The 21,159-nt window shown below is 35.9% G+C and overlaps 1 protein-coding gene across 2 annotated transcripts in view; it reads left to right on the plus strand.

Annotated features, from left to right (window-relative positions):
• Nucleotides 1-21,159, plus strand: part of HACD4 (3-hydroxyacyl-CoA dehydratase 4) — a 57,147-nt gene that overhangs the window by 638 nt on the left and 35,350 nt on the right. Inside the window, exons 2-7 of one of the 2 annotated variants that reach the window (XM_060102017.1) lie at nt 1,094-1,197; nt 3,719-3,846; nt 11,673-11,785; nt 16,000-16,106; nt 18,825-18,950; nt 19,846-20,092. In XM_060102017.1, the coding sequence (XP_059958000.1) occupies nt 1,094-1,197; nt 3,719-3,846; nt 11,673-11,785; nt 16,000-16,106; nt 18,825-18,950; nt 19,846-19,928 (661 nt within the window). In that variant the 3' untranslated portion in view covers nt 19,929-20,092. Of the gene's footprint in view, nt 1-1,093; nt 1,198-3,718; nt 3,847-11,672; nt 11,786-15,999; nt 16,107-18,824; nt 18,951-19,845; nt 20,093-21,159 lie in introns of those variants that run through there. The other variant, XM_060102016.1, reaches the window with a different exon arrangement.

Here is a 21,159-nt window from a genome sequence, read left to right on the forward strand (position 1 = left end):
CTTCCCCCTCTTCCGACCTGGAGCCCTTCCCTTGACTTTCTCTACCTGCTGCAGAAACACCAATCACACGTGTAGATTTCAGGGCCCAGTTCCAGAAAAACTGATTCAGTGGTATGAGGGTAGAGCCTGGGATGTGTAAGTTTAACCCACGCGCCATGTGATTCTGCTGTAGGTTTGAGGGAGGAATTCCTCTTCCCCACTCATTTAGTAGTACTTGAGTCATCTGTAGGGGTGCCCAAGTAAAATCATCAAGCTACACTGTATCTGCTTCCCAACTTACTTGCCTTATTTCCCAGAGGTTTCACATCTCCAACTAGGAGAAAAATCTTGTCTACCCTGGGCAGGGCCACTCCCACCGCTTTTCCGAACCAGAAGCAACGCTTCAAACGGTGCTTTCTCTAGCTCCCTCAAACGTCTATCTGTCAGTCTTCTCTTAGTCATCTCCCCAGCAACACATTTTAAAAGCTAGCTTGACTTCCCATATCTGGCCCAAGTGACTAAACTGCTTTCTCTGTGTGTCTGGTGAAGGAAGCTATCTGCTCTTGCAAAATATAATAGGCAGTGGTGAGACACTGTCCCCAATCACATAATGCATTCAGAAGTCAGGTGTGTCCAGTGACTGAATTATCCACCACCTGGGAATGCCATCATTGCTACTCCCCTCTTGTAACTATAAACTAGTTATCAAGTTCAAGTTCTGCACTTAGCAGGGACACATATCGACCACATCAGCCCCTCTGCATCCATATTTTCTTTTCAAAAATATTCAAAGCCTACTTTGCAATGCTTACTTTTATTCCTTGGGGAGCAGCAAGGTTAGAGGTTTATCAAAGATGAAAGTGGATTTTGAAATAGAACCATATTTGTCTTTAAACACACTCAGGATGGTTACTTTAACAGATAGTGTGTGCTTTCAAAATCTGATGGGGTTTAGAGGGGTAACCAAATAAAAGACTCCGATATGGAATAGTTGTCTCTTGCTTGCTCAGATTGGCCAGTAAGTTAGCGAAAAGATGAGTATAATGCTGAAAAGGTGATCATAAAGGAAGTGTTTAATATGTTTAAATGAAGTATTTTCCTGTATTTATTGTAGGTATAGGAAGAATGCCTATCTTTTCATCTACTACTTAATCCAGTTCTGTGGCCACTCATGGATATTCACAAATATGACAGTCAGATTCTTTTCATTTGGAAAAGGTAAAAGCCCAAAAGAGTTTTGGATTTTTAACTTTTAATCCTCGTTTTCACCTAGTCCTGGTTATAATAATTTTTTAACTTCTATGAATTGCACCTAATAGCCTTCACTTCTCTAAAATGTAGTGACCATATTTTTCAGTAAGCATACTTTGTTCTTACTGAAAAAACCAAAACCTTTTTGGAGGAGCGGGGGAGGTAAGATGAGGGAAAGGTATGTGGCTTCCCCCTGAGTAGGCATTTGCCCTGAAAACATAGACATGACATTGGGGTGGTGCCATTTCACTCTTCCTTTTTGGTTCTGCACCAAACCTTAGCAGATTTGGTGTGTGTTGTAGAAATCTGTAAATTCCAGTAAAACATTTTTTGCAGAGAAATCAGGAATTAACCAATTCTTCTCTTGTTTTTTATTCCCCAGGTTTCAGTAGTTTCAGGAAACTACTAACAAATGAAAGACAATGTTTATATTCCCCAGGCTTCTGTTTGGTCCCTTTAAAGGGCAATGTGTCCATAAGAAAATGATACACTTTGTTTTTTGTTTTTTGTTTTTTTTTTTTTTTTTTGCGGTATGCGGGCCTCTCACTGTTGTGGCCTCCCCCGTTGCGGAGCACAGGCTCCGGACGCGCAGGCTCCGGACGCGCAGGCTCAGCGGCCATGGCTCACGGGCCCAGCCGCTCCGTGGCATATGGGATCCTCCCAGACCGGGGCACGAACCCGTATCCCCTGCATCGGCAGGCGGACTCTCAACCACTTGCGCCACCAGGGAGGCCCGAAAATGATACACTTTGTAGATGACTCATCACCTATATGGGAGTTAGCATTAATGGTTTAAATCATAAGCTTCCTCCACTTTCCTAAAAAGTAAAGATTTTAAATGCATTTCAGTTTTCCAAAAAATGAATCACTGTCATTTAACATTCTGACTGTCAAAATAACATTCTTTTCACGTTCCATCCCCACATGGGTAAGTGTCATCACAGTTTACAACTGTTGCGTGACTTGACAATTTGAGCAACTGCTGGTTTCAGCTAACAACAAACATCTAGGATATATCTGGGAAAAGTCATGCTGTGCTCATCAATTCAGACTTCTGTATCATAAGAAAATTAATCTACTTCTGTGGCACCATAAATGTTGCTTTTTCATTACTGCAAATCTACAGATAAATTATTGCCTTTGTTAAGAACCTCCAAAGATACAGCCTGAGGCTTGAATTTCAACTATGACTGTTGGGAGTCCTCAAGCAGAGGAAAACACAGGGCTTAGGAAAACTTCCCTTATATTTGTAGGAAAAAACATCACTTCTAGACCTTGGAAGTTAGCTGTGGCTTTGAGGGCATATTATAGGTCATTCACAACATGAGTAACTCTTTCTTATGCTGCCTGGCCTTTCCAGTAGGAAAAATGCCTTAGTCAGCAGTGTACTTAGTTCTTAATTGTTATCCTGCCGTTATAATTATAAAAGCTACGTATTATTAAAGAAACACAACCCATTCATATGGAAGGCAGACTGAAAAGAACTATGTGGGGTTCAGTTCAGTTCCTGAGTCAGTGTATAAATTAAGTAGCTCAACAGCACTCAAGCAACTGGACTAGTAACGTCTGCTACTTTCTTCCTTCAAGGAGCCGTGTGACTGATAATTCTCTTATAGCAAGTGCAGGGCCATGGATAAGAGCATTGACTGTGCCTCAGAAATCACCTGTGAAATGGGGATGATAATAATGTCTATCTCATAGAGCTGCTGAGAAGAGACACCCTTTGTGTTTGATAAATTATTATCATGTGAATGATCACTAGGGAGTGAAGACAACAAAGACTTCCCTAGAAGATTCTTAACATGGCAGGATTTCATTTTAAAATTTAAACCAACACATTTATCCTATTTAGAGGAACATTTGTTTGCCTCCCATTTCAGCTCTCTCCAAATGCAGTATTTGTTTTGGGCCCTCTGCAATGGGCCCAAGTTCCAGTGTTTAAAACTCAAAGAAATCCAGGAAGCACTGACTACATATGTATGAGCCATAAATGCTAGATACATGTAAGATGTTATTTGATATCACGGCATCATTAATCTCATTTCCATAAAGCTTCTCTGAAATAGTATTTTCTCATCTCTGTCATTTTCTTGTCAATGGACAAGGTGTGGGCACCACAGCTTCTTTAATAAACTCACCTCCAACCTGTTTTCACTGGTGCAGTCTACAGTCTAGCTGTTTACTTTTATGCTGGGATTGCTTTAGAATCTCATAAATGGGGAATAAATGCTTTAGCTTTGGCCATGGAGCCGCCTTTTTCAAGTTTTAAATCCTTTCTGGAAGAGGAGCAATTAAAATGTGCAATGATACAAAGTGCTTTCTTTGGTTACATAGTCTTTGTAATTTAGTAATCTATTTAGGAAATTTCTCACATGTACTATGAAAAAGGAAGTAAGGAGTCTCAACTGTATTTCAAAGTGCTTTATAGATTTGGGTTGTGATCTATGTTTTACTTACCATGTCTGTATTTTTAATTCACTGGACACAGATTCAGTGGTTGACACTTTTTATGCAATTGGACTTGTCATGCGACTTTGCCAATCTATTTCCCTCTTGGAGTTGCTGCACATATATGTTGGCATTGAATCAGACCATCTTCTGCCTAGGTTTCTGCAGGTAGGTTTTAATCACATTATTTGTATTATAGAATTTGTTGCATACTTAACTTTGTTCTATTTATAGCCTCTGTTGACTTTATGGCAGTGAAAAAGCCAACCTTTGCTAATTTGCAACCCACATCACTAACAAGGAGAATTCCATGAAAAACTTACCTCATCCTGTTATAAAGCAGAAACTAACACACCACTGTAAAGCAATTATACTCCAATAAAGATGTTAAAACAGAAAAAAAAAAGAATACAATACCTGGTTGCTATTGCTGTTATTTTAGGTATCAGTTGTCTCTAGCCCTAGATGACCATTGTTCCTTTTAAAGGCAGGTTGAAGGAAGGTGGGAAAGTCACTGGTAGATATTTAGTATACTAAATCATTGCTGAATTAAGGCAAGAAAAACAAAAAAGTGGTATTTTCCATAAGGAGAGATAAGGGTTAAGTGACTATATGAGCATATGTTTAAAATTTATAGAAAAGGTATGTACATGAGTATAATTTTAACTATTTGCAAAATAAATTGGAAAAATGGATAACAAAATGTGACCAATTTGCATTGTAAAAATATTTGAAATATCAGAATCTGATTGTATTGCCAGCACCTAGCAAAGTGCTTATAACAGAAACATACACCTTAAATTTTGTTGATTGAAGGAGTGGCATAGATCCTTGTATTAAAATTTGCTTAAAATACCATGAAAGTTGAAAAGATGGAAATCGGAGGGGCTTCCCTGGTGGCACAGTGGTTGAGAGTCCGCCTGCCGATGCAGGGGACACGGGTTCATGCCCCGGTCCAGGAGGATCCCACCTGCCGCGGAGCGGCTGGGCCCGTGAGCCATGGCTGCTGAGCCTGCGCGTCCGGAGCCTGTGCTCCGCAACGGGAGAGGCCACAACAGTGAGAGGCCCACGTACTGCAAAAAAAAAAAAAAAAAAAAAAGATGGAAATCGGAGTATAAACTTGAGGAGCCTATCAAGAACTCAGCATTGCAAGTTCACGGGAGATTTTAAATTTTGCTTATTCAGTAAAAGTAGAGAAATAGTATTCATTAGGATGAAGACATTTTCAGTGTTGACATATCAAATGTAAAATAAAAATTGGGGCAATATTTAGAGTACAAACTAGTAACAGTAGTAGTCAGTTAGCTAGCCAAAACCTAGATGGAAATGCCTTAAATGTATTTCCTTACAAAATAAAAAGGGGTACACATCTGTCCCAGAAGAAGCATATTATTTAGGAAAAGATTTATTGGTATTTATTATTTGTTAACAACTAAGATGCATATAGCATCGTCTAGTGCTACTTTTAGAGAACAGAATTAACAACCCAGGTTAAATAAGTTGTATTCTGTCATATGGAATTATTTTGCTTGGAGTATGATCATTTATCTGAATCTAAGTCATGTTTTCTTTTGGCATACTTTTTTGGATTTTGTACTTTTTTAGGCTAAATTGGATAATATTAATTTTATGGTAAAACAGCAGTTTCAAAGTTAAGAGCAGTGTTATTTTAGTTATTTCCAAAGAAGGAAATGCAAGTGAGAAACAGGACAGTTAAATTTGTAAGAAAGAAGAGCATCTTGAATATGTCTAGAAAATATGCATATATTTTATGCTCTCCAAAAGTATGTAGGCTTATCCAAAAATAGAAAGTATTATACAACTTAGTAATCTGATTTCTTGCAGTTCTAAAAATTCCAGAATATTTAAGTGTGATTTTAATCACTATTAATTGAAACTGTAGTGGCTTATGGAAGTATGATCACTGTAATCAGAATATATCCTGGTTTGGTAATTAAAAAATAATGGCAAGTATATACTGACACTTTTTATTTAAAGGTGAGGTGGCAAAGTCTACTGTTGATGGGGCTCAAATGATTTTTAAGTTTCTGTTGTCAGGAGCAATCAGGGATCATCATAGTAGCGAAGACAGTTACCATTCTCATCCTGGGCTGATTATTGTTAATTTTTGTTGTGATGTTTGGCTTCCTCTTTTTATCTCTTTGAGATTTTACCTGTCCTCTGTTTCTTTTATTCATTTACTATCTTTTCTATGGTTTTCAGAATGGACATAGTATTGTAAAAAGCTTCAAGAACACAGCATCGGGTCCAAAGTTTCATTTTCTGCCCTCTTCTTTTATTAGAGTTCTGCAGATAATTAGAAGAATTCCCTCATTATGAGATGACTCTGAGGCCCCTAACTTTAAAATAACCAAACAAAAGTCTAAAGTTGTGTAATTATTCTTGGTTTTCCTGTTTCCCCACTTTTAAGTGAAGAAACTAGTTAAGAATGTGGCTAAGCTACTCATACAGTAATCATAGCTGATTGCGTATAGTATCTGGAAAAATGCATGGTGTCTAGCTGCTTTCAAGTAGGTTGAAAAACATGTTCACTCATTTGTGATGTTATTTTGACATTACCTTTGTGAGATTGCTAAGTCACAATAGAATTCTCTTTTTGGGAACTGCTCTTCCAAAATATCAAGATAGGTAATTCCCAAAAGCGGTAGGAACTCTTAGCTAGTTGAGCGATTAGAATCACATGTATCAAATGACGGTGGTGTGTGTTTAGGAGGGTATGTTTGTTTTCTGTGTTTTCTTCTGTACATTTTTAAATGTTTTATACACATATTTATTTTGACAGTTAGGGAAGAGCCACTTGATTTTCTAATATTACAATTGGTAAAAGAAAGGGGGGGAACCCATTGACAATAAGACTATAATAAGTTAACACAGAGATGTATAGTTTATGTCTTTTTTAAAGATACAATTTAGAGGAAAAAGGCAAAACGATAACATAAATAGTTGTTTATATACATCCATTTTTGGAAACAATTACATGCCAGTTAAAATTATATCAGGAAATAAAGTAAACTTTTGTATTTTTAATTTATAAAATGGGAAAGTAAAAAAGGTCCAAAAGTAGAATATAACTATAATTAAAAGTGATAAGTGAAAACTCGGCATCTCTCCTCTCTAACGCTTTGCTCCCAAATGAGCTTGCGTATTTTATTAGCTTGATTTTTTAAAAAAAGTTGAATTGGGAAACTATTTTAGTATATTTAATCAAAACAACTTTCTTTTATGGAGCGGAAGTACCACCAACCCTGAAATATTGATTTTGAAGGGCTTTCTTCTGACTTCGCTTGTGCAGAAGCCCGAGAAAGAGGTTTTTATTGATATAGCTTTAGGATGTTTCAACTCAAAGAGAGGGGAAAATATCCACAAAACTGACCTTTGTATTATGGCATTAGGCTGATGTGCCTTTAGGAAACCCTCAGAGTTATCCACTTTCCTCCTTTACCTTTTGAGAAATGCAAAGACTTCATACATAACTGAATTAAAACGGCTAAATTCTGCCTCCTTACCTTTGCATCCCAATAAACATCGCTGCACATGTCTTCATTTTACACAATTTTTTAAATCTATAAATCAAAACACTGGGAGTTATTACCCCCAAATTATCGTGCCTACAGAACTTCTATTTGTGAGCCCAAATTGCCAGAACAATTTTTATTTTTACCGATACCACACCCTATTTCTGATAAGGACAAGCACGGGTCTGCTTGTCAAAAATCATTCCAAAGATTTCACAGTCACAGATTCATAAGGACAAATATGAAGGATATACCCAAGGAGAGTGTCTTAAAATAAACCCTTTTAGGAAAACAGCAACGTTTCACCCTAATTTCTTTTAATCCATGACACAGGTGCTTCTTTGCATTGATAGATTTAATTTTTTTTTTCCATAAAGTCATATAGATTTTCTCTCCAGTTTGAGTTGGGAACAGGTTTATATTGTTAGAGATAAAACTGTACTGCGGATAGTGTTGTGCTATGAGATTCCCAAAACTTTGATGCTTCCTGAGAATGAATTATTCACTCTGTACATAATGAATTATTACGTACAATTCACTCTGTACGTAAGATTTTCGATTTTTCTGGTATTTTTTGCATTTGATCAGTGGAGTTCTTTGGTGTGATAGTTATAAATCTATATTCACAGTATGATTTTAGAGATGCTGAGATTAACTTTTTTATTCACTGATAGTCTTGATTATATAGAAAAATGTATTTTCCTGTAAATATACTAATCACTACATTATGCTTATTTTTATCTCCAGCATAATTACTTAACACAAAAGTTAAATAACTTATCCACATTCACATAAATTGTAAATCGTGGAGCAAAAATTTGGATTTGGGCTAGTTTTCCTGAATGCTCAACTATTATGCTACATTTGTTTACAGTGTCTATCTCATAAACTAGGACATAAATACCATGAAGGTTGGGACTTGGTCTTGTTCACGGTGTTATACCCCCCGGGATTCAGAACAGTGCACTCAATAAATATCTCTTGATTGATGAATAAGTAAAAATATATAAATAGTATTTAGATGCTTTTGTCTTACAGAAGAATGTGGTGATTTGAACATTTAAGGGTATGTTTCTGAAGTTCTCAATGAAAGTTTACAGGATTTAAAATAGTTTGGGTTATCCTTTTAGTAATATAGTAGTCTTTGAGGCTAAAACTAATTTATTTTTAAGATTGTAGAAATTCTCTCTATAGTTGAAGTGTGATTTTTTACTCCTTCAATAGTTTATGACTACTTTGCTAAATGCCATTTATAAATTAACAGTTTTAGTCATTGCTTAATCTGGAGTTCAGGATTCCCAAATAGAACATAAAAATGCAAAATATTTTTATTTTGTAGTTACCAAATTTTTGAATTAACCACATTACCACTTTGTTTAATTTGGCCTAAGTTACAGTGTTTTTACTGTGCTTTTATTCTGCCTGTTTGAGTTGCACAAAACATTACAAGACCATTCATTAGTAATTGTCATGTTCTCATAGGATTTGTTTAAAATGACAAAGTGCTAAGTTTTCCTAAGTGTAAAGCTCCAAATAACTGGTCAAACTATTATATGTAAAGAAAAGTAATAAATTTTAGAAGTCTATTCTTCAAAATTATTTTGGTGTTGATTTAGAAAATCAAGTAAGTTCTTGTTTTAAGGTTTAACTTTTCAGGAGAGGCTTTTTTTTTTTTTTTGAGAATAGACTATAACATAGACATTATGCGAAGGTGTAGCCCATAAAATAACAAAGGCGAAAATGTCTTAGTGTTTCAGAACAAGCAATTTAGAATGACATTGTCTAGACTTTGATTCCATATCTATAGGCAAGTCACTTTCACTTTGTAAAATGCAGTGTCCTTTGTAAAAGGCAGATAATAACAATAGCACTTCTTAGGGTCGTTATGGAGATCAAATGAGATGGCTGTGTGTTTGGGACCTGGCACAAAGTAACTAATAAATATTGGCTTTTTACCAATTTAAGAATATCGCCTCCTAAATTCTCCCATTGTATTGCCATTGAACGGTCAAGTTAGAGTTAAATAGCCATCAGATAATTTGTTAATTAGACTGACATCGTATGTGGGGAGGGCCTTCACATACCTTCCTGTATGTATGTGATTGTGTTTTGGGGGGCATGCTGATTGCTGATTTCTCTGCAATCAGGTTACCATCACTAACATGCCACAGTCCCTCATGTGATGGTTTTAAACAGAGTGAGTTTCTTTGTGCAGCTCCAGTCTCTTTCTTTTAGGAGAGTTTTCCCTCCCTACTCATTAGTTGAGGGGCAGCCTGACATCAGGGATTGCCTACAACTCTGGAAACCAGGAGACTTGGGGTATATATGTTTCCAGGTCTGCCACTAGTATGGGCAAGTCACTTAACTTCTCTGGTTCCCAGTTTCCTTATATGTAAAAAGGTGGGGTTGGGCAAGTATCTAGCAGGGCCCTTAGAGAGCCATCTTATCAAAAGGTAGCTTATGTTCTCTCTTTCAATAATCAGCCATGTAATTAGAAATATGTGTGTATGCATTCATGTGTGTACCTCCTGAGATTTTTGTCAAAAAATAGATAATTTTCCTAATTAGCAGGCACTGATCAAATGTAGGATTAGGCAGTGCCTAAATACTTGTTTACTGCTAAGATCTTGTATCCGAAGGCTGCCGGGTGTCATAGCAGCAAGCTTGGATCATTCGGTAATTATCATTGCAGTTAAGTCTAATTCGTTATATAAATATGGTTAAATCAAGAAACTAGGGCATTGTAAAGAAAGACTGACGAAAGAAAAACAGCCATGTAGGTAGCTTCCATTGATGGACTAAGGTTTGAATCATATCTAATTTTCTTAGCCAAGCAAGGGCCCTCTCACCAATGTGGTTATAAACACGCTGATACAGCTTCTACATGTGGATTTCTGATCATGTGGCCCAATGTTGGCAAATCCTGGATTTCTCTGCACTAGGTGATTTTCTAGGACTAACAACCTATGATTCTAAGTCATAGATTATCCCAGTCTTTAGTCCTTGATCAGCTTTAAAAATAGACAGCTATTGAAAAATACAAAGCAGCCCGCATCTTTCCTTTATCACTAAATATGCTCCCTCAATCTCAGGGATATTTTCCTTCGACCATTGTGAGGAAAGTAAAATGTTCTATTAAAAACAAACAAGGGCTTCCCTGGTGGCGCAGTGGTTGAGAGTCCGCCTGCTGATGCAGGGGACACGGGTTCATGCCCTGGTCTGGGAGGATCCCACATGCCGTGGAGCGGCTGGGCCTGTAAGCCATGGCCGCTGGGCCTGCGCATCCAGAGCCTGTGCTCCACAATGGGAGGGGCCACAACAGTGAGAGGCCCGCATACTGCAAAAACAAACAAACAAACAAAAAATGCAGAGTGTACGAAGTATATTAATATGGCATAAGAAGTTACATTATATTTAGATTGGAAAGAGGAATGTATATTTTGAGGTCAGTAACTGGAGTTGAGCCATAAATGTGTGCATTCTTAATGATCTATAGATGCTTACTGACTTGGAAAAATACGAATTTGTTGAATTCTTTTCATTTTCCGCTAGTTTATGTGGGTTAGGATTATATCGCTTCACCTTTCTCCCTTTCTCCCACCTCCCACCCACCCCCACCAAAAAACCTAAAAACAAAGCAAAACTCCCCAAACCCCCGCAAACTATGGGTGCTTCCTTGTTGGATGAAATGGAAATTTCTCAGCCTGTCATTCAAAACTCTTCACATCCCAGCCCCCAACACATTTTCAATTTTATCTCCTAGGATTCCCTTCTGTGCACCTCCTCTCTAGCCCCCAGGGCTTCTCCTTACTCCCCAGCACACCATGTGTTTTCACACCTCTGCCTCTTTGCTCAGGCTGCTCCCTTGGCCTAGGATGCCCATTCTCCTAACCAGTCTACCTGACAAACCCCTGTCCATTCCTCAAGATCCAACTGAAATGTTGCCTGCCTCCATAAATCTGTCTGCATCTTTTTCTCAGACAGTTATCTCCCTCCCCTGTTCTCCGATATATAGCCCTTTAAATGACAGCATTATTCACACTGTGTTATAGTTACTGCCCCACATTCTCCTCTACCATTGCTACCCTGTGTAGCAAGGACCATGCTTTCATTATATATGTAGTCTTAGCATCTGATACATAGTGGACACTCAATAAAAGCTTGTCAAAGTGAGTAAAAACCATGTGTGCATGTATCACAAGAAGGGACATGCCCTGATTCAGATGAAATATGTTATCTTTTTATTCATTACATATAATTTGGAGAATGCAGACAAACAAAAAGGAGGAAATGAAATTCATCTGTAACCCTGCTCCCTCAGAGATCGTGTCAACTGTGTAGTATGTATATTTATAGTTAAAGCATACTTTTAAGAGGAACTCTGGTTTTTAAAATTAGAAAATTACCTACCTGCTTAACAGATGATCCTAATTCTTGACTTTGCTATTTCTTTGTTAGCTCACTGAGAGAATAATCATCCTCTTTGTGGTGATCACCAGTCAAGAGGAAGTCCAAGAGAAATACGTGGTGTGTGTTTTATTCACCTTTTGGAATCTATTGGATATGGTTAGGTAAGGAGGCAAAATAATCTCTTAAAACAAAGCCAAATTGCTTTCTACAGTGAAGCCAGTAATAGCTGCTTACATTTGGTTACTCTGAATGAGAGAGAAATACATAACCCCTTTTCATATTATTTTATCTTGGTATGGAAATGTATTTTTAGTGCTTTCCATAATGGGCATATCAAAGATAATGGAAACCTACCATGGTATCAAGAGCAAATCATTGCATCAGGTTCCCAGCAGAAGACTTGGCATACACCAATTTGGAATAAACCTCGCAGCTGTTGCTAATGAAAGGCGTTCTTTGCCATTGCTCTGGTATGTGTTACTTTAATAAGCAAAGCAAGACTTTTATTCTATCATAGTCACAATTTACAAAGTTGGTTTCTTGGAATTCAAGACTATTTTAAATATAGGGCCTTATCTCTCTGGAGAAAAAACATACCTCCACAAACATATTTGTATACAATTTCAATGGGTTCGAATAACTGAAGTTCTTTCATGGACTCACTGGGAATCCTTGGACCTCAGGTTAAGAACCCTTGCTCCAGATGGTGTTATGTTTCCTTCTAATTCTAAAACTTTGTGTGTTATCTCTACCAGCAATGGTGTAAAATTGCTGAGCCCTTTGCTCAGTGGCTCACTTTGGAGAGGCTCCTAACTGCTACTTCAAGCTCTCACAAATGAGAACTGTCCCTCCTACTTGAAAGATCTGGATGTGGATGGGTAACAAAAGAACCCTAGCATTTTAGCTAAGGTTATATAAATTCTTTATTATATTGTCAATAACTTGGCTGAGTTAAGATATTCTAAGTAGAATGAATTTAATGAAATATTTTGTTGAATTAAAGTGACTATAATTCTTTGTTATATATAACTTAGTTATTTCTCACTTTTAACTGAAAGATTTGTGGACTTGGGGCAAACTTCAGAGAGTTTTGTAGCCCATGACTTTCTGTTTATGAGACATGGAGCCGCATCTGGGACTGTGGCTTTCTGATGTTTCATTCTCTGGTATGCCCAACTCTTTCAGTGTCGATTCAGTCTCAGATAAGCTCAGTTGACCCATCAGAGAACAAAGTGCTTTTGGCATTGAGAGTGGTATCGTGATGTGATGGAAAGAATTTTGGACATAGAAGTGGAAGATCTCAGTATGAACCTCACCTCCACTGCTATATGATCTTGGGCAAATCACACAACCTTAAAAATAACAGTAATGCGATAATTCATGGACCTTAATATTTACCCTTTTAAAGTATAAAAATTTTCGATTTTAGTGTATTCAAAGACATGTGTAAAGACATCACCACTATCTAATTTGAGAACGTTTTCATCACCCCCCAAAGAAGCCCCAAATCCATTAGCAGTTGCACCCAATTCCCTTTTCCTCCCAGCCCTGGCAACCACTAACCTACTGTCTGTATAGATTTGCGTATTCTGGACATTTCATATAAATGGAATCATATGCGCCTTTTGTGACTGGGTTCTTTCACTTAGCATAACGTTTTCAAGGTTCGTCCATGTTTTAACAGGTATCAGTATTTTATTTCGTTTTATAGCTGAATAATATTCCATTATATTGATATACCAATTTTTATTTATTCATTTATCAGTTGATGGACATTTGGGTTGTTTCTACTTTTTGGTTAGGAGGAATGCTGTTGTGAACATCCACGTACAAGCTTTTGTGTGCACATGTTTTCATTTCTCTTAACTTAGGAGTGAAATTCCTAAGTACTGAACCTTTTAAAAACTCATTTTTTTTTCCTCTGTAAAATGGGGGCAGAATTATCTTCCCAATTTACCCTAGAATGACTTTTTGAAAAACAACTTCCTCAACCTGATAAAAGCATCTGTGAAAACTCCACAGCTAACATAATGGTTATTGATGAAAGACTGATCTTTCTTCCAAAGATAGGAATAAGACAACAATGTCTACTCTTGCCTCTTCTATTCAACATTGTACTGGAAGTTCTAGGCATGGCAGTTAGGCAAGAAAATGATGTAAAAGCATCCACATTGGAAAGGAAGGAGTAAAATTATCTCTACTGGTAGATGACATGATCTTGTATATAAAAAATCATAAGGAATTCACTAAAAAATATTAGAATAAGCTAGTTCAGCAAAGTTGTAGAATACAAAATTAATATACAGTTGACCCTTGAACAACATAAGGGTTGGGATGCTGACCCTCCGCACAGTTGAAAATCCACATATAACTTATAGTTGGCCCCTTGTATACAGAGTTCCTCTGTATCTTAGGTTCTGCATCTGGATTCAACCAACCCCAGATAGTGTAGTACTGTAGTATTTACTATTGAAAAAAATCTGCATATAAGTGGACTCGCTTAGTTCAAACCTGTGTTGTTCAAGGGTCAGCTGTACAAAAATTAATTGTATTCTACACATTTGCAATGGCCTATCCTAAAATAAAATTAAGACAACAAAACATCAAAAAATAAAGTACTTAGACATAAATTTAACAAAAGATGGGCAGAACTTGTACACTAAAAACTATAAAATATTGTGCAGAGAAATTAAAGAAGATCTAAATAAGTGGAAAGATATTCCGTGTTTATGGTTTGAAGACAATGTTTTTAAGATGGAACACTCCTCAAGTTGATCTACAGATTCAATGCAATCCCTATCAGAATCCCAGCTGGCTTCTTTGCAGGAGCTGAGAAGCTGATCCTAAAACTCATATGGAAACCCAAGGAACCCAGAGTAGCCAAAACAATCTCAAAAAAGAACATAGTTGGAAGATTCACACTTCCCAATTTCAGAACTTACTACAAAGCAACCAAAGTTGCACACATCAAGAGTGTGATAATGGACATAAGGATATATCGTGGAATAGAATTGACAGTCCAGAGATGAACTCGCAAATTTATGGTCAGTTGATTTTTGACAGGATGCCAAGGTCGTTCAATGGGGAAAAATAGTCTTTTGGTCAAATGGTGCTGGGACAGCTGGATATCCACATGCAAAGGAATGAATTTGGTCCTTTACTTTGCACCATACAGAAATTAACTCAAAGGATTGAAAACCTAAATGGAAGAGCTAAAACTATAAAACTCTTAGAAGAAAACATAGGGGTAAATGTTTTTGATCTTGGATTTGACAATGGATTTTTAGATTTAATACCAAAAACACAAGCAACAACAAAAAGAGATACATTGGACTTCATCAGAAGTGATTTTTAAACATATGAAAAGATTCTTACCTACTCTTGTAATAAGAGAAAAAAAAATCAAAGCAGTGAGATACCATTTTTCCCTTATATTGGTAAAGAACAAAAAGTTTGATAACATGCTATGTTTGGTGAGTGCTTGCACTGCTGATGTATATTATATATAGTATATATACACATAGGTAAGTATATGCAAAAATATTTTGGAAAGAATATATGAGAAATGGGCATTGGTCATTGCCTCTGAGGAGTGGAATTAGGGTCTTGGAATGAGAGAAAGATTTACTTTTCTGCATTCATGTTTTCAAGGTTTTGAATTTTGTTTTGCCATATGTATGCACTGCCTATTCCAGTAGTTCTAAGTATGGTCCCTGGACCAGTGGCATCAGCATCACCTGGAACTTGTTTGTAATACAGATTCTCAGGTCCACTGAATCAGACACTCTGGAGATAGGGCCTAACAATTTGTGCTTTAGCAAGCCCTCTGAGTGATGCTGATGTATGCTTAAGCTTGAGAAATGAAAAGATTTTGACTACTTCATCTATTACATCATAAAGGCAGGTTTAAAACCACCTCCTATACCCAAAACAAGCTCCTAAGGCCAGTTCTTTAATTATTCACACAAGATGGCACATATTTTTTTTATTTTTAAAATTCATTACTAGATATTTACAAGTCTGTCTGTCTTAAAAACTTAGCCTCTCCATAAAATGGGCTTGGCTTCTGAGTGAAATTGAAGTCACTATTTGAGGAAACTTGTAACTGTAATTTGCTGGGGGATAAGAGTTACATTTTTCTCTCTTCCCTCTATAATTATCCATGATCTACCCCATAAGACAAGCCAGACTAACACGGTTCCTCTCTCTCCATTTTTTACCTCTTCTCCTGCTTACATTACAGGAAATAAAGTAAGGAATTTGCATACTCTCCAGTTTTATCTGTGTGTACAATTACACACTAAGGTATTTTCTTCTCCTATTTCCCAGACATCAGCAGCAAATGATGTTTATGAGCAAACTTGTCTCCTTTCAGGTACACTTACAGCATGTTATCAGTCATTGGAATATCCTATGCTGTCTTGACATGGCTCAGTCAAACACTATGGATGCCGATTTATCCTTTGTGTGTTCTCGCTGAAGGTAAGAAAAGAGTGACTTTTCTGTATTGCTTACTGACAAAAGCAATCCTGTTATGATGATTCACAAAACTTTTTGATGATTAAGTTACTATTTTTGCTACTATTCAGCTGACTTAGTGTTATCTTTCCTGGCATACTTCCCTTGATGCAAAGAAGCAAAACATTAAAAAGTCAAGTTAAGGGAGAAGCAGCTCTGCACAGTAGACAAAATATTGGATGAGGAATGAGGACATCTGAGGGCCTTTAACTTCATTAACTTGCTGAGTTTGGGTAAATCATTTAACCTAAGTCTGTTTACTCATCCAAAGGGGATTTAACATTTCGTGACTCAGTGATTATTTGTAATGCATAGAAATTCAGTTCCCCCTTGGCTGGACTAGCCTTCCCACTTACCATCTACCATGCTGCCTACCCTCTGCCAGTGACAGTTAACTCTACCTTTAGATGAGTCATTAGTTTCTCAGGGAAGTGTTCCTCAATTTCCTCATCAACATTAATTCCCCCAATGAATCTCTTTTGTAAGACCTATCTTAGTTGTAATTAGACATTTGTGTGATTCTTTGATTAATGTCTATTCCCCTGTCTAGCCTCTAAGCTCCATGGGGATCTGGAGTTGTCTTTGTTTCTTTCTTCCTTTGTCTTATGCACCCAGTATACATGCTCAATAAACAGTGAATTATTCAATACAATGTGAAGTAGGCTAATTACTTAGCTTAAATGTAAACCTACTTAAAATCAAATAATTAAAAGCATCAATTTGCAAAGAGCTTGAGGATATTTGGGGAATATATGCTTCCCTCTGTAATGGATTTAGCAGACTGGTAGGGAACTCTGAAACAGACATGATAAAAGTTTTTGAAAACCGAAGGCATAAAGAAATTAAGAGAGCACATGTTAAGTAACTAAGGGAAAACATACAGAAATATTTAACATAAAATGATGGTGACGTTGGCAATAATTATAAAGTATATATGATATAACCACACGTTGTCTATCTACCAGTGAGCAGAGAAAAGGAGCTTATGGTAAATCACATTAGATATAATTTAAAAATCTGTTTTGTTTCCAAATAGACTATGCCAAAAGAATCTAGGGAGTAATCTTCTTGAAAACCATAAAAAATTGATTGGCCATTTATTTGAGAACAAAATCCATCACTCATTGAAACATTTATTTATTAAGTACATTCATTTGTTAGATAATATGAAAAATACTATAAAGAATATATAAAGGAATAAAGTAGAAATATGACTAATATTTCCTAAATATATAGGAAACTTTTCTTTTTATTCCATAATTGTAAGCATTCTCCTTTCTTAGGAAAGCCATGTTTATATATAGTTGCCATAAAATGCATATTCTTTTATTAAAATTAGATTCATAAACTTATTCTTGCAATTAAAAAACAAAGTATATCCAGAAAAATTTTGAAAGCATATATAACAAAATATCAATAATGATTAATTCTGGGTAGTAGAGCGTAGTAATTTTATCTTGATATAATTCTATATATTTCAAATGTCCCAAAGTATAAAAACATGTAGTTAAGAAAACCTGCTTGACTTTTGATAATTCTAATATCTTTTAATAACTGTAGTTTCCCATCTGATAATATAAGACAAAAACCAAGTTCATATTCATAATCAAATCAACTATACTAATAAAATGCCAGAGACTTAGGTGCTGCCCATGGAAATCTTAGATGGCTTGCTTTAGTGTCAGTTGCAGACTCTGTGCCAATTCCACTGTCTGGTTCTAACAGCTGTGGGCGCCTGAGTTTTCCTCTGTCTTTTTAAAAAAAGAAATTAAAAAATAATAATTTTAGACTCACAATAAGTTGCAAAAACAGTGCATTGTTTCCATGTACCTTCGCTCAGCTTACCCTGATGAGACCATCTTATATAACCATAGTACATTATCATTTTATTCCATGAAATGTTATACAAAGTCTATACATGGGACACAATTTCATAGAATGTCCATCTCTTTTTATTTGACATGAGCCTCCTCCCTCAAAATAATTTAGGCCAGCATTTCTCACATGATTCCTCAGAATTTTTATTAAGTACTGCTGGGATGGGGAGGAAGAAAGAGCTATTCCAAGACCAGTTAAGCTGAGGAAATGGGTGAAACCAGTTTCTTTATTGCAGAGCTTGACAGAATCTCTGCTATACCAATGTGTGTTATGAAACTCCAAGAGGAGAATATATGAAGCATTTTCCATGTTCATTCGTCTGTAACCCCTACTTGTGGCTAAGAGGACAGGTATTTTGAGATACAATTTTTGGTATGAACTACTATGTATAAAATAAATAAGCTACAAGGGTATATTATACAGCACAGGGAATATAGCTGATATTTTATATTAACTATAAATGGAGTATAGCCTTTAAAAATTGTGAATCACTCTGTTGTACACTGGAAGCTTATATTGTACATCAACTATACCTCAATAAAAAAAGAAACACTGTAAACTATTTTTGTGTAGGCATAATAAAGTAAAAAATGGACAAAATTCAACAAATCACACTGCTATAATGGCCTTGCCAATCTGATCTGATTTCTATATCAAACTATAGCTTTGGCAAAAGGATTCAGCAATTATCACAAGATGGTCGTTATGAAATTCAGAATATCCTTCAACTATGCATACATATATACACATCTCTGTAGCAAGTTAAGGAGGGAAACCTTCATGATTCCTTTTTTCTTTAAACAGCATTTGCCATCTATCAGTCACTGCCTTATTTTGAATCATTTGGCACTTACTCCACAAAGCTGCCCTTTGACTTATCCATCTATTTCCCATATGTGCTGAAAATATATCTCATGATGCTCTTTATAGGTAAGTGGCTTTTCTGTTTTGTTTTGTTTTTGCATTCTTTCTGTGCTTTTTGGTTTGTGCTGCCATCTACCTTAGTAGAAAGGTCTGTAAACATGGGAGAGATGGAAAAAGAAGGCTGACATGACGAACTAGACCTTGTTAGTGAAGTATTTAGAAGTTATAATGCTTTTTGCAGGTCTTCATGAGATCAAATATATCACTGTTTGCACTGTATGAACAAGAACAGTTTTACTAGCAGAAAATGTAACTGCTTTGTGTATGAAATATAAAAGTTTTCACTACAAACACAAGCATCTACAAAGAAAATCTAGATGTCAAACTAAGTGAACTTGGCTATTTCTGGATTTCCCATTTATATCTGTTTTGTTTCCTGTTTGTTTGCCCTTATGTGCTAGCATTTCCTAGCAGGCAAGTGGGAGTAGGTGCTAAAGGCTCAAGAAAAATATATAGGACAAAAACTTACAGTTGAGAAAATCTAATCAATTAATTAATTTGTCCAGGAAATTGGGAAACAGACTTCTGTTGTTAAATTTTAGTTTCTCCAGCTCTAACCTTCACAAGTCCTTAAGATAATTATTACCTCTAGAAGATAACAACTATCAGGTATGTAAGAACAACACATAAAAGAGAAGACAAATGTAAAACTTTAGGGGAAATGGAGAGAGCCAAAGAAAAGTTCCTTCCTTGCAATAAACAGAGCAGTAAGATGGAGGAGTTTGCTTTACTTCCCCTTCTGCAGAAAATCTGGACACTCTTTAAGTATTCCTTCTTTGAGACTCCTTTGCAAGTGTCTTCTCCCTGGACTCCAGGCAGCACTCTGTATTTCAAAACCATGGTTCTTTCCACAGAGATGGTTAATCAGTCTTAATTTTTGCCATTTCTTTATCTACATCAGGTATGTATTTTACATACAGTCATCTTTACTCAGAAAGAAGAGACATCCTCAGAGTCTTTCCCATTAAAAAGAAGAAAATGTGAAGCATGGCACTCTGATGTGACATAAGAAAGGAGAGTCTGTGGATTCAGCTGCAGTAAACACAACACAGGTGGAAAAATACCTAGTATTTCATAAAAATCCATGACATGCAATAATTGCTCTCCTCCCCAAAACCCTTGACATATACAGCAGTCTGTGTTTCTCACACGTTGTTTTTGTATGAATACTCTTCACGACCTGTTTCACCAAAGCTGTGAATTTTACACAAGTTAAGTTTATATTGTGTGAAGCCTCATTATTTTCCTGTAAGGTTAATGAGAAATAGGATTTTAACTGGAGTAGATTCTGTTAAACTAAGAAACCAAAGTTGTTAACCTAAATTACATCTATTTACATATATTTCTTTTCACTTCTGAGTTCCAAAGTAGCAGCTGATCTGTGAGAGGGGAGTGATGTGTAAAATGTTCTGTATTTTTCTAGAATAACCTATTTTATAGACAGATGTCACTGTCCCCAGAGTTAACACCCACCTTAAACATTAGACACACTTAGAAATTTAAATATTTTTCCAAACCCTGAAAGAGTATTTGTTAATATTACACAACTTATTTGGACTTTGATGGTTTAAAAGAGGACCCTGAGGAAAACAGAAGAGACCTTCGTTTTCACAAATAATACCCCATATTCCTTTTTTAAAAAACCTAATCAAGCCATATACATACCTTAAAGGAGATAAAAGGTAAAAAAATATAGTAAATCATTTAAATAAGGCAAGAAAATTGAGAACCAGTGATGCTTCAGATTATTTATTACTGAATTATTATTGCTAATTGCTATGTCATATATAAGTCATCACTTATACTTTTGAAAAATGCTCCTTTCTTTGAAGTTCCAAAATATATGTGAATAATTGACTAATAGAATAATTTCTGTACCTTCAGTATATCATTCACTTTTCTTGAGAGAATTATAGAATCTTATTATCCAGTAAGTATATAAAAAGGGTACTAAATGTTTTGTGACAATAAGGACCAGGTAATGGAAATGTAATTATAAAAGATGGGTAATCTTAATTTAATTTCCACTAAATAAAACATATGAAAATAAACAATTGAGTATTAATAAAGATAGTTGATATCTTTATAAAGTTAATATATTTGGAATTTTAAAATAAGTATTAAAATTATCCTTTTAAGAAGCTGTACATTTTATTTTGCTTTTGTTTTTATTGAAGTATAGTTGACTTACAATATTATGTTAGTTCAAGTGTAC

This window comes from Mesoplodon densirostris, chromosome 6 (assembly GCF_025265405.1).
Source record: "Mesoplodon densirostris isolate mMesDen1 chromosome 6, mMesDen1 primary haplotype, whole genome shotgun sequence".
Taxonomy (NCBI): Eukaryota; Metazoa; Chordata; class Mammalia; order Artiodactyla; family Ziphiidae; genus Mesoplodon; species Mesoplodon densirostris.